The sequence below is a fragment of the Jaculus jaculus genome, chromosome 9 (assembly GCF_020740685.1).
Source record: "Jaculus jaculus isolate mJacJac1 chromosome 9, mJacJac1.mat.Y.cur, whole genome shotgun sequence".
NCBI classification, from domain to species: Eukaryota; Metazoa; Chordata; class Mammalia; order Rodentia; family Dipodidae; genus Jaculus; species Jaculus jaculus.
This window is the reverse complement of record NC_059110.1, coordinates 8,921,635-8,934,767: the sequence shown is the minus strand read 5'-3', so window position 1 is coordinate 8,934,767 and position 13,133 is coordinate 8,921,635. Positions and strand designations below refer to the sequence as shown.

The 13,133-nt window shown below is 49.6% G+C and overlaps 1 protein-coding gene across 1 annotated transcript in view; it reads left to right on the top strand.

The window, feature by feature from the left end:
• Nucleotides 1–13,133, top strand: part of Synj2 (synaptojanin 2) — a 101,647-nt gene that overhangs the window by 39,749 nt on the left and 48,765 nt on the right. Inside the window, 2 exon segments of the mRNA XM_045158245.1 lie at nt 1,398–1,623; nt 9,219–9,302. Coding sequence (XP_045014180.1) covers nt 1,398–1,623; nt 9,219–9,302 — 310 coding nt within the window.

Here is a 13,133-nt window from a genome sequence, read left to right as displayed (position 1 = left end):
GTCTTTGGGGCCTCTGCGTCTTCCTTGTGGACTCCTGACGTATGTGGAGAAAGCGACCCCATCGCCACATCTTGTATCCCCTGCTCCCTGTCCTCTCGTCCTCCCAGGCCCTCTGCTGTTGTTGGGTTTAACAGATTGGTTACTGATGTGGCTTATTGTCAGAAGTTCAGCTGACCCTAGACCAAGGACTTCAAGAAGCCTGGAGATCAGCCACAGCTCACAGCTACATCTCCAACAGGGAGAACATGCTGCTGTCTTTGAGGAAGCTCAAGGGCAAGAATCAGCTGCCTTTTTTAAACAAGTAGGGCACCATGACCTAGATTTGCTCCAGACCCTGTAAGAGAAAAATCTCCCAGTGATGGGCCTCAGGACGGCACTGCTTGGGGCCTCTGGGCTTGTGGGGGAGGCTCGGCGATGGTGCGTGAAGGACGATGAGGCCCTGAGTGACCGTGAAACCGTAAAACCGTCCGTCTAGAAGGCCTGGGGCTGGGGTGACTCAGCGGTAGGACACTTGCCTCGCATGCATAAAGCTCTGGGCTTGATCACCAGCACCATAAAAACAAAAGCAAAAAACAACTATAAGAAAAGAAAAAAAATAGGGACTTGGATGGAAGAACTCCACACTGTACTTCTTGACCCTGTGACCATCTTGTGCCTCAGTTTCTTTATATGTAAAAATGAGGTTTCTATATTTCTTTGAGAGAGAGAGAGAAAGAGAGAGAGCGAAAGAGGCTGATATATATATAAAGAGAACAGGCATGTCAAGGCCTCCAGCTGCTGCAAATGAACTCCAGACACATGTGCCACCTTGTGTATCTGTTTAATATGGGTCTTGGGGAATTGAACCTGGATCTTTGATTTTGCAGGTAAGTGCATTAACTACTAAGCCATCTCTCCAGCTCAACTGTGTTTTGTTTTGTTGTTTTTTCGTATTTTTTTTTTTATGGGAGAGAGAGAGAATTGGTATGCCAGAGCCTCCAGCCACTGCACTTGAACCCCAGACATGTGTGCCGTCTTGTGTGCATATGCACCCTTGTGCACTTGCATCACCTTGTGCATCTGGCTCACGTGGGATCTGAAGAGTTGAACATGGGTCCTTAGGCTTTGCAGGCAAGTGCCTTAACTGCTAAGCCATCTCTCCATTCCAGTTTTATTCCCACTGGCCCAAAGTATTACCTATAGAAAGGGCTTTGGGCCCCTTTCTCCTATATACATCATACTTTCCCTACCATCTGGGGTCTCTGAAGCACAGTGTCCTAGATCTGTGTATCAAGTACAGGACTCCCTAGGGAGCTGTGCAAGCCCCAGGCCCCGCAAGTGACTTCTTAATACTTGCTTTGGGTACAAAGTTTGGTGGAACATGGATGGTGACCCAACTCTGTGGGGCTATTTTGCAGGAACCAGCTTTTACATGTGCCCCTAAGGCAGCACCAGGTGAGCTGCTGTGACTGGCTGCTGAAGGTCATCTGTGGGGTGGTGACCATCCGCACGGTGTACGCCTCCCACAAGCAAGCCAAGGCCTGTCTCATCTCCCGCATCAGCTGTGAGCGGGCTGGCGTTCGCTTCCACACCCGCGGAGTAAACGACGATGGACACGTGTCTAATTTTGTGGAGACAGAGCAGGTGAGTGACCAGGCCTGTCCAGGGCACCTGGTGGTTCAGAGTCACTCACAGAAGCACATTTTTTTCAGGGGGCCAAAGAGGCCCTGATGTATGAGAGGTTTCAGTTCGTGCCTCCTTCCCGTGTGTGTGTGACTGGAGCTCCACTTGAAGATGTGGCTTCTGCTTTGATGCTCTGTTGTCTTGATTCACAGATTGCTCTGGGGAAATGTTGCCTACCTAAGTAAGGGATTTGTACCTAAAAGGAATAAGAAATGACCTCCAGAGTCAGAAAGAGTACCACTTGCTCTATAGCGGTTGAAAAATATTTTTAAGAAAAAAAAAAAAGAATACAATGGGAGGGTAGGTTTTTATTGTAAATCAGCTGAAGCTTCATTTGGAAGTGTGTGCTCTCCTAGGAGCTGTGGAGTGCATGCGGGGCAGCAGATGCTGTCAGCTCCTACCAGGGAGCCTCCGGTGTCATACCTCCTGGTTTCCTTTCCCAGCTTCTGTTCGCATTTCCGGGGATGCTGTCTCACGCTTTTTTTTTTTTTTTTGGCACTGGCCGGCACCCTGTAGGATAATGCCACCTTGCAGAGGTGCAGGTGAGATCAGCTGTCAGGAAGGAAAGCCCCAGAGAGGCACAGATATGACGGCATTGCTGCCTTCCTTACTGCGAGGCAGTGAGAGGCCCCTGGGGACACTGGAGCTAGTTTAATTCTGCACACCTGCCTCAACAGTGTCCGACCTTCTACATATTCAGACATGTAAAGGTCACTCCAACCGGGGTGGACTCCCGTCTCGCCAAGACGCACTCCATGTGTTAAAGGTAGAAGGGTGGGGAGCCCTCACGTTCCAGATTACTTGTTAGTACGCAGGAGCAGACTCCTCACCCCCACATTTTCAGGTTATTATTGTTGTTATTTGCAAGTAGAGGGAGAGAGAGAGAGAAGGGGGGGTGGAGAATATGGGGGCACCAGGACCTCTGGCCATTACAAACAGGCTATCAATGCATGTGCCACTTCGTCTAACTGGCTTTACGTGGATACGAGGGAATCACACCTGGGCTGGCAAGTATTGCAAGCGTCTGTCACGGCTGAGGCCTCTCCCCTGCTCGGCAGGCCTTAGAGATAAGAACAGCTTTCTCTGTCTCTGAGTGTGGCCCCACCTTAGTCTGATTTCTGTTGCTATAACCTAGTACAACATCCTGGGTGAAGTTAAGAGGAAGTAAAATTTATTTTGGCTCATGGCCTGTAAAGTCGAAGGACCTTATTTGGTGAGGCTGGCAGAGGCTCAAGGTGCAGGGTATCAATCACATACTGAGGAGGCCTAGCCAAACTGCATTTTATGTTTCTGCTTTTTTGCATGTACACGTGTGTAGCATGTGGTGTGTGTGTGTGTGTGGTTCATGCATATGTGTACACAGCTGTACATGCCCCATGCACACATGAAGAGCGCATTGGATGCCCCCCTCCCATAGCTGACCACATGTTTACTTGGCACATAGTCTCTCCCTAATTCCAAAATTTGCCATTTTGTTTGTTTGTTTGTTTGTTTTGTTTTGTTGAGGTAGGGTCTCACTGTAGCCCCAAACTGACCTGGAATTTACTGTGTCATCTCAGGGTGGCCTCGAACTCACAGCAATCCTTCTACCTCTGCTTCCTGAGTGCTGGGATTAAAGGCATGCGCCACCACATCCGGCAAGTTTGCCAGTTTTTTTATTTATTTATTTATTTTTTATTTATTTATTTATTTATTTTTATTTATTTACTTGAGAGCGACAGACACAGAGAGAAAGATAGAGGGAGAGAGAGAGAATGGGCGCGCCAGGGCTTCCAGCCTCTGCAAACGAACTCCAGACGCGTGCGCCCCCTTGTGCATCTGGCTAACGTGGGACCTGGGGAACCGAGCCTCGAACCGGAGTCCTTAGGCTTCACAGGCAAGCGCTTAACCGCTAAGCCATCTCTCCAGCCCAAGTTTGCCAGTTTTTGAGCGCCAGTGACTCTCCAGTGTTTGCTCCCCATAATATTGGGGTGCAGACATGCATAGACATGCTCAGTAGTTTTCATGGGTGCCAGGGAGTCGAATTCAGGCTGCCTCATACCCCCCTCAGGCCTTCATGCTTGTATGGAAAGCCCAGCTAGCCACTGAGCCATTTCTCCAGCTAACTGTCTCTTATTTTAAAGCCCACTCCCATTAATTGTATGAATGGGTCAATTAATGAAGACAGAATGTTAATCATTATTTTATAATTTAGATTAAGTTTCAACATATATTTAAGAGGGGTTAAATCATAGAAGTTTGTTGCTATATAATCTCCCTTCTTTCTCAGGGATGGGGGAGGGATTTCTTGGCTCCCACATGCCTTTGTGGTCTTCTCAATTTGTGCTTTTTAATCACTTTTCCTCCTCTGGGTCAGACACTGCTGGCCTCTCTGTGAAGTCCCTGCATGACCTGGCTCCTAGAAGTAGCAGCCATTGACAGGCAGCCAGGCACCACCATCTGCTGTCCAGCTAGAAACACGGGCAGCTGCAGTCACCAACCCATGCCTGCTTGAGAGGGTGTCACTTAACTCCACAGAGATTCTGTTTTCACCAGACAGGTTACTGGACATGAGGGTTGTAGCCTTGAACCCAGAGCAGTTCTCGGTGGAGCCTGTGCCTTTGAGCTGCTCTTAACAGATGGGTCACACGGAAAGTAGGAGCTTAGGCTGGCTTGGGCCATCAAGTCTCTTGGGCTGTCTGACATGAAGCGAGGGGAGAAGGCTGCACTCCGGGCACAGAGTATCACTCGCCAGAGCTGTGGGCAGGGGTGCCCTCACTGGCAACTGAGAAATGAGCCCTTGAACTCCTTATAAGAGTCTGCTGTGAGCCTTCCAGGCTCTGCTCCCAGGCATGTAGGAATACACGCAGTGTGTGTGCGCGCGTGTGTGCGTGCATGCGTGTTTGTGTATTTGTACAACAGGGACAAAACAGGAGGCTTCCTCCTGCAAGTGCTTCCCACAGCCAGGCTCAGTCCCTTGCCTACTGCACGGCTGTTTGGCTACTTGTTGCTGGCGCCGGTATTTCTAATGATGGCGGGAGAATGGGGTCAGGCTGTGGGGTGGGATGGGGTCATGCGGTGGGGTGGGATGGGGCTGCTCTGCTCAGCGTGCAGTCTGCTGAGTTCAGGAGCAGCCTGGTGGAAGTTGGACTATGATATAAGCAGGAGAACCTGCCTTGTGATCTGGGAGAAGTTGAAGACTCCATTGAAGACAGCAGTGGTCCCCGTGGGAGCCTGACATGTTCTCCCTGGAATCTGAGCAGCTAGGACTGGACTCTTGGGTCAGACGGTGGAGCAGTCATCATTTCCTCAAATCTGTGCCCCGCAGCTCTACTTGTGGTGAAACAGGACCATGCGCTCACTCCAGCGTCTTTAAGTTGAAGTGGTTTGGAGGCAGAGAGGGTTTGTTTCCAGCCAGCAGGGGCTGCTGTCTCCTCCACTAGGCCTTGAAGAAGCGATCTAGTCACCTCACTCAGGATGCAGGCCACTGGCACCGTGCTCCAGCAGGAAAGAAAGCATGCTGGGGGTACCATGGCTCTGGTGGTAGTGCCCTGTGCCACCACTGGCCTGAACCCTGATAGGGACTCACAGAACTATCATCTTGGAAAACAGAGACCCTGCCACCTGCACTAGATGCCCCACACAGGCATCATTTACCAAACAAGAGATGGAGAGAGGCCTTCGTAGTTAAGACGCTTGCCTGCAAAGCCCCAGGACGCAGGTTTGATTCCCCAGTACCACATAAGCCACACGCACAAATGGTGGGACGACACAGGGAGAGGAGTGGCCCCTGCAGTGAGGCTCCTGGGAGGTAAATTGGCTTGTCATGGTGAATTCTCAGGGAGGCCTGGGAGAAAGGCTCACAACATTCCCCTGTTGTCTTGCTTTAGCATTTGCCTGAGGAATAAACAGTCTTCTTTCTGGACAAACTGTGTGAGTGTGTGTATGTGTGCATGCATGTGCGCACTCGCATGTTTATTTGCCTTTGTGCTGTGTGTCTACACATCTGTGTGGTATGTATTATGTCAGTCCCCTGAGCTGTGTGCCTGTGTGGTGCCTACATTTAACATCATATCGGCACTGTATGTTTGTCATGTGCATATTGTGTGTTTGTGTTGTAGGTATATGTGTAACACGTGTGCATTTGTGTGGTGTGTGCCCATGTGCTGTGTTCCCGCATGGGGGCTCTCTCAAACTCCTCAGCAGAAAGCTCTGTTGTGAGTCACAGCCTGGGCTTGACCTGCGCAGTGACTCACTGTGCAGAAAAACAACCCCAAAAGTCCCCCAGCCTGCCAGCCTGCTTGATAAACACTTGACTCTTGGTGATCAGCCACCGACTGATCCAGAGAGGTTACAAGGAGTGTGTGTGTCCTCCCCAGGGTGCAGACGTGGGAGCACGGGATTGTAAACAGGGCCCTGGAAGCAGAAGCCCAGCACACAGCCTTTCAAGGGAGCGTGCACACTCAGTTGTGTGCTTCCCTGCTTTCTCTCTTCCTTCCTGTGACCCTTTGGTTTCTGCTGTCACCACTCAGTGAAAGAGGCTGGTCAGGGTAGCCCCCCCGTTGCCCACTCCCAGCGTCACAGCCCCTGCCAGGCCCCGTGCGATGTCAGCACTGGGGCTTCTGTTTGCCTTCCAAGGCTGCCACTCTTCCCGGTCTCCCCATGTTCCCTGTTCTTGGGTTCTCTAGCCTTGCCCCATCTACCTCATTGTCTGCCCTGCCCAGCCTTCCTGACTTTCTAAGTGGCCTTGTCCACACTCACAGAAGAGATGTTCCCCAAGTGTCCACTCTGGGCTGGGAGCATGCACTTAAATTTACTCTCTGGGTACCAGGTGACCCTGATTCTACTTAGAGAAGGCATTGGACTTACCTTCTTATTCCTGATGCAGGACATCCAACCAAAAATGCTTATGGGGCTAGAGAGATGGCTCAGCGATTAAAATCACTTGCTTGAAAAACCTAACAACAGTCTTGGTTTGATTCCCCAGTACCTATGTAAAGTCAGATGCAAAAAGTGGTGCATGCATCTGGAGTTCATTTGCAGTGGCTGGAGGCCCTTGCGTGTCCATTCCTTCTCTCTCATAAAAAAAAAAAAAACAACTTCAAAACATCTTATATAAGGAAAAGGATTATTTCAGCTTTATGGGGAAGTTTCTTCATGGTGGAAAAAGCATGGCATGAGCAAGAAGCTGGCTCACTGCATCACATACCAGGAGGGAGCAAGAGAGAAAGTACCTGGCACTGGCAAGGGGGCTGAAGTATCAAGTCCCAAGGCCTAACCCCCACAGCTTTAAATATATTTTTTTATTTGTTTATTTGTTCGTTTGTTTGTTTGAGAGAGAATGGGCACTCCAGGGCCTCCAGCCACTGCAAACGAACTCCAGACACATGTGCCACCTTGTGCACCTGGCATACGTGGGTCCTGGGGAACCGAATCAAGGTCCTTTGGCTTTGCACACAAGCACCTTAACTGCTAAGCCATCTCTCCAGCCCAACTTTTCCGAATTGCCACCAGCTAGAAACCAGATATTCACAACATACCAGCCTATGGAGAACATTTCATTCAAGCCACCACATAGGAAAACGGAGGCTGCACATGGTTCAGTAAAGTGTCGAGATCCATGCTGCTGGGCAGGTGGGAGGCTGCTGATGCAGAAGCCAGCGTCTCCCAGTGTCCTGTTCTCACCTGCGTCATTCTCTGCCCCACTTCTGATGCCAACTACCCTCTGGGAATGGCACGAGTGCGGGGAGACAGCCCGCGAGCATTCAATGCCCGTTCTGCCAGGATGGAAGTCCTACAAAGCACCCTTTGCACTGGTATTTGGCCAGTGACAGTGGTCGGGACGTAGATGCCAGAGTGTTTGCAGACTGGTTTGGAACATGTCTGCGCTCAGGAAGACCTGGCTGATGCTGACAGCAGCACTCTTAGCTCAAGGTCTGCAGAGTCAAGGACGAGAGTCCCTTAGCTCAGCTCACCAGATCCTGGGCTTTGTGGACAGTCGTCCTCATGTTAGAGTGTTGGCTGATGTTGTTTCATTCCTACAGGTTCCAGGTGGTCAGTCTTTGATCTCAGTGTAGAGGGCCTGTCCACAGCACTCTCAATCCCTTGCTCTTGTGTCCTGCTTTGTGAAAAGAACAATGGATGGTGGTGTTTGCTGGTGCCCGTACCTGGAAACAGATAGCGCATTCTGAACCCAGAACTTTCTGTCCCCTAAAGATAAAGACTGCAATTTCAGTTCGCAACATAGATAACAGGTTCAGGTCATTCCTGTGGTCCGTGGAGCCACGGGGTCTCATCAGCCACCCCTCCCCTGCAGAATTACTAATGCATGCGTGATCTGAGTGTGATCTGGCCTGTGTGGAAAGCTACCCTGTAAGCGAGCAGGGCTGCGAGCGATGGAAAGGACTCGCAGCAGTGCCCACAGTGGCCCTGCCATGCCAGGGTAGGGTTGCACAGATAAAGGCCGCCATCTGATCACTGCTGCAGCCGTCCCCTGAGGGTGCTTTTTGTCCTTTAAAAACGACTATACTTGTTGTCCTCTAAGTTCTCTTCTGCTCCTATAATATTGGAGTCCTGCAAGCTACTCTGAATAATTGAGGTATTGTTTGTTTTGAAGTTTAAGCATCAAAAGGCTAGGGAGATAGCCCAGTCAGTAAAGGGCTTGCTATGCCAACATGAGGACATGAATTCAGATCCCCGGAGCTCACACGAAATTAGTGAGCTCCTCTACTCCAAGCTTCTGGGCAGGAAGAGTCAGGAGAACCCTGAGCTTGCTCACTAGCTGAATCTGTAAGCTGCAGGTTTAGTGAGAGACCCTGTCTCAAGGAAAAAAGAGTGACGACTGCGCTTGGGGAAGAGACTTGTCATTGACCTCTGGCCTCCCCACACGTGCACATACACATGCACACCACATGCATGTGCAAAAAGTTTAAACATCATTTGTTTTTATGTGAGGGCTGTAAATTGTGGAAACTGATGTGTGTGTTGACTGAGTGGTGTGTTTAAGAGCTCAGTGGTACAAAGCCAGGGCCAAGCGTAAGTTTGAGTTGAGTCTTGATTTATACCGTCAAATACAACACTTGACAGGTGCAGTGAGCTAGATTTTTGGTGGAGCTGGTCTGGTGTGTTTTGTCCAGTCCTTTCCTCATAGCTCCGGCTCCTTAGCCATTGGGCAGGTAAAAATAGAGGGCTGTACAAAGGTCTTAGTTAAATCCCAGAGCTCATTTGCTTCTGCTCCTAAAACAGGGATGAGAGGGTGCTGGGCCTTTTGGTGAGGTGAGGTTGTGTCCTAGGAATGAGAGAATCTCTGTCCAGATCCTGGGAAGACAGCAGCTCGGGGGACCCTGAGCGAGTTCCAGACCCCTCCTCAGAAGCCAGGAAGAAGCCATTGTGCCCCACTACCCATCCAGTGGTCAGGAGGCAGTGCCAGCCATGCTAGGTGAGAGAGCAGAGGGCACCGAAGTCCACCGGCTGCCCTTCCTGGCTGGTGTCAGGTCGCAGGCAGAGGATCTCGTTACGGCCCAGGACATTCAGTTTCATTGAAGAGTCCTTTCCCTTTCTGTTTCCTTGTGCTGCAGACAATTTACATGGATGATGGAGTGTCGTCCTTCGTTCAGATCCGAGGGTCTGTTCCACTGTTTTGGGAGCAGCCAGGCCTTCAGGTAGGTAATTTACACAGAAGACATCCTACCATATTATGGCTCCCCTACCCTCTCTCATCAACGGCTGTGCTTTTTTTTTTTTCCTCACTGTCATTTCTGATCTTGTTCCTAAGCCTGTTGTATTGCACCTGAGCTGGGAGCAGGGAGCTGGTGTGTTTGTGTGTGTGTGCGTGTGTGTGCGTGTGACAGGTAGTCTGGTTGCAGTGTGGGGACCCTGGAGTATGTGCAGCGTAGGATCTGTTGAGGTGAACCACCAAGTGCTTGGGTGGGATTGCTCTAAATTCAGTGTGCTGAGAATAGTTCTGGGAGCTGTGACTCTCCCAGAAAATTCAGAAGGGTCTCCTGGGCCCCTGATGGCTGATGTCTGGAACTCTGTAATGCCTGTGTGGAGCCACGTGAGGATTGCACAGCTTTCCCGTGATCTCTAAAAATACATATACCCTGCAAAGCACGGCTTTGGGCAGTGCCAGAGGGATTCAGTTCTGTGTCCTGAGAAGAGTTCAGGGCTGGGGAAATGGTCCAAGGACACATCTGTTGTTAGCTGAAGACACACTGCTCTCGCAGTGGGTCTGACAAGATATGCTTAGGGCGAGCGGACTGGGGAGTCCTCCCATTTATCACTGTGCTGCACTCTGTCCTGGGGAAATGTGGTGCCTTCCAGAAAGCCTTTCTCCTGGGGCCTTTGATCTCTGGCTCTTCTTACGAAAGGCTGCTTGTGTGACTTGAGTTTGGTCATCAGCCAGTGGCTCAAAAGGCTCAGAGCGCCATGTGCCAAGTTCTCAGGAGTGTTTGACCCGGCAGGGCTCAGAGTCTCCAGCCTGAATTCAGCTTCTTAGCCCAGTCCTGGACCTGACCCCATGTCACCAGTAGGCGAGCCTCCTGTCCCCTTGGTTGGCAGCTGTCTGTGTCAGCCCTTAGGTTGAAGTAAGATGGATGGATGAACACCTCACTCAGCTTTGCATTGTGGGGAGGAACGTAGACCTGAGTTTGAGCTCATTTGCAGCATGAGACGTTTGTTGCACCTGGAGTGCTTCTGAAGGCTTTTGTTGTTGTTTTTGAGACAGGATCTCACAATGTAGCCCAGGCTGCCCTGATACTCACTATGTAGCTTAGTCTGGACTCAAACTTACAGCAGTTCTCCGACACCAGCCTACCAAGTACTAGAATTCCAAGTATTTACCACCGTGCTCAAATCCCAGAGGTTTGCTTTAAATTTTTTGTCTATTGTGATATAGCATTTGTACCATAAATTCCATTTATTTAAAGCATCCAACTCAGTGAGCTCCAGTGCTTAACAAAGTTATGTAACAAGCTCTGTGGTCTAATTTTAGAACATCCATTTTTTTCCCCCTCCTGGTAAAAAGCATCAAACCCAGGCCTTCCTCTGGCCTGAGCAGGAGCTCTACCAGACCCATGTCCCTGGTCCCTGTCTTGGAACCTTCTCCTGACTGCTGGGAATCCTGTGTGTTTAGCAATCACCCCTCCTTCCAGCTTCAGCTCTGGCCTAACCAATACTCAGCCCATGTTCTGTCTCTAGGTTTCCTATTCTGGACAGTTGAAGAGGGTTTTTGGAACTTGTTTTTCTTTAAATTTGGAATTTTCCTTCAGAAACATCTTGAGCTATCTATTTAAAGGGATGAGAAATTTAGATAAAATGAACACGGTATAAAAAGGAATCAGGAGCTGGGCGTGGTGGTACATGCCTTTAATCCCAGCACTTCTGAAGGCTGAAGTAGGAGGATCACAGTAAGTTCACGGCCAGCCTGGGCTAGAATTAAGACCCTGCCTCATCAAAACTTATTAGAAAGCCCAAAATTAGCTATGACAGAGTTTAAGAGTTTGAGAAGCACCCTTTGAAATTCTTTAACCTTGCTCTTCCTGACTCAGTGCAAGGGGTCCTTTTCCCAGATCTCAGAGAAGCCATTCCATAGGCCATGGCAGGGTGGCTCTGGTGATTGACAGGTTTCCCCTGGGCACCATCTGCCTGCCTGTCTCTCCAGGATGAACTGCAGTGCTTGGATGGGAAGCCTCAAGATAGCTCCCCACCTTCCCCTGCTTCGTCTTCTCCATGGTCTTCTAACTCCTTTGGTCGTCTGTCCTGTTTCTAGGACTCTTGGTGTTCTGGTCTCCCTCATCTAAGACACAAGACCAACGCTGTGGCTCACTAGCCTGGCCTTCATGTACTCCAGGTGACTGTGTCACAGTCACACACTAAGGGGATGTGGCAGCTAAACCACTTTTAGATTCCTAACGTGTGCGTTTCATGAAGCATTTGTGGCATTGTCAAGCGCAATTTCAAAAGGCTTTAGTGTTCTTCAATCTTACTGGGGACTTGTTAACTTTTGGACCTAATACCTGTGCTTATCCTTTAAATCCCACCCATAATGAAAGAGAGATTGAGTCATTTTAGAGGGGACCAGAGGGTACTGTGACATGACAGCCTATAGTCGTCCAATCTAAGGATGAGTTCTGGTTGTCTTTCTAAATTTCCAATTTTTCCCTTCTTGCTTAGGCAGAAGGAAAAGTGCAAAGTGCACATGATTGGTATTCTAAGTTGCAATGGCCAGAGAACATGAGCTCAGCCAGGGAGAGGGAGGAAACTGGGGGAAGACAGAGGGCTAGGAATGATGGTTTGTGTATAGGTAATCACAGACATAGTATCATTGATTCAATCTCCTAGATCCTGAATCTGTCTGTCTCACATGTATCTTTAAGAATTTCATCTCTACCCTAACCCTAACCCTAACCCTAACCAATAAAAAAAGAAAAAAAAAAGAATTTCATCTCTAAATAGGGCATGGTGGTGCATGCCTTTAATCCCAGCACTCAGGAGGCAGAGGTAGGAGGATCGCTGTGAGTTCGAGGCCACCCTGAGACTACAAAAACAAACAAACAAAAAAAAAATTCATATCTACCACACACATAGGCTGTGTAGCATACAAACAGCCACAGTAAAATTTTACTCTTGAAAAAGAGGGGCTCCCCTGGTGCATCTTGTGATAGGGTTCATCGTCTTGCCATCAGGAGCTTCCTCCATGTGGCACACACAGGCAGACACATGTCTGACACACGTGAGTCTAATCTGTGCTTTGAAGTTCAAGTGACAGAACCATCTGGGGGAAGATACAGGGTAAATTAAGGCCTCTTGCCTATGTTCACCTCTTTCCTCTGCAAAACCACTTCTTCGGTTCTTGAAAACACAGCTGACAAGAGTGTTTGTGCCTTAGTTCCACAAGGAATGTGAAATGTCTTGTGGCACAGTAATTTCCAGAGTGAGTGAGTGAAGGAGAAATGTCTTCCAAATCGAAATGAACTAATGAACTGAAGCCAGGGCCAAGGTGGGCCGTGCAGCGTGTGCCTGGGGCTGGCCAGCTCCCAGAACGCAGCTTTGCGGTTTGCCCTGCCCACCCTCACGCCGCCACACAAGTCCATGTGTCTGGGGGTCCAGAGCTTTGGAGCTGTAGACCCCGGGTTTATGTTTCGATTCTGGCATCCCACTTAGTAAGCAACTCACGCCTGTAAGAAGTTCTTGTTGGGCTGGAGAGGTGGCTCAGTGGACAAAGCGCTCACTGCTCAAGCAGAGTGCCCGAGTTTGATCCTCAGCCCCACATAAAAAGCCACGGTGGACTTCTGTAATCCCAGCACGAAGACAAGGTGAAAGGCAGAAACAGGAGATTTCCTGAAAGCTCATGGCAAGCACAGCAAAGAAAAATAGTCATGTAGAGAGAATCCAGAGGGAGAGAGGGACCCTGCTTCAACTGAGGTAAAAAGGTAAGGACCAGAGCCAAGCGTGGTGGCGCACACCTTTAATCCCAGCACTCAGGAGGCAGA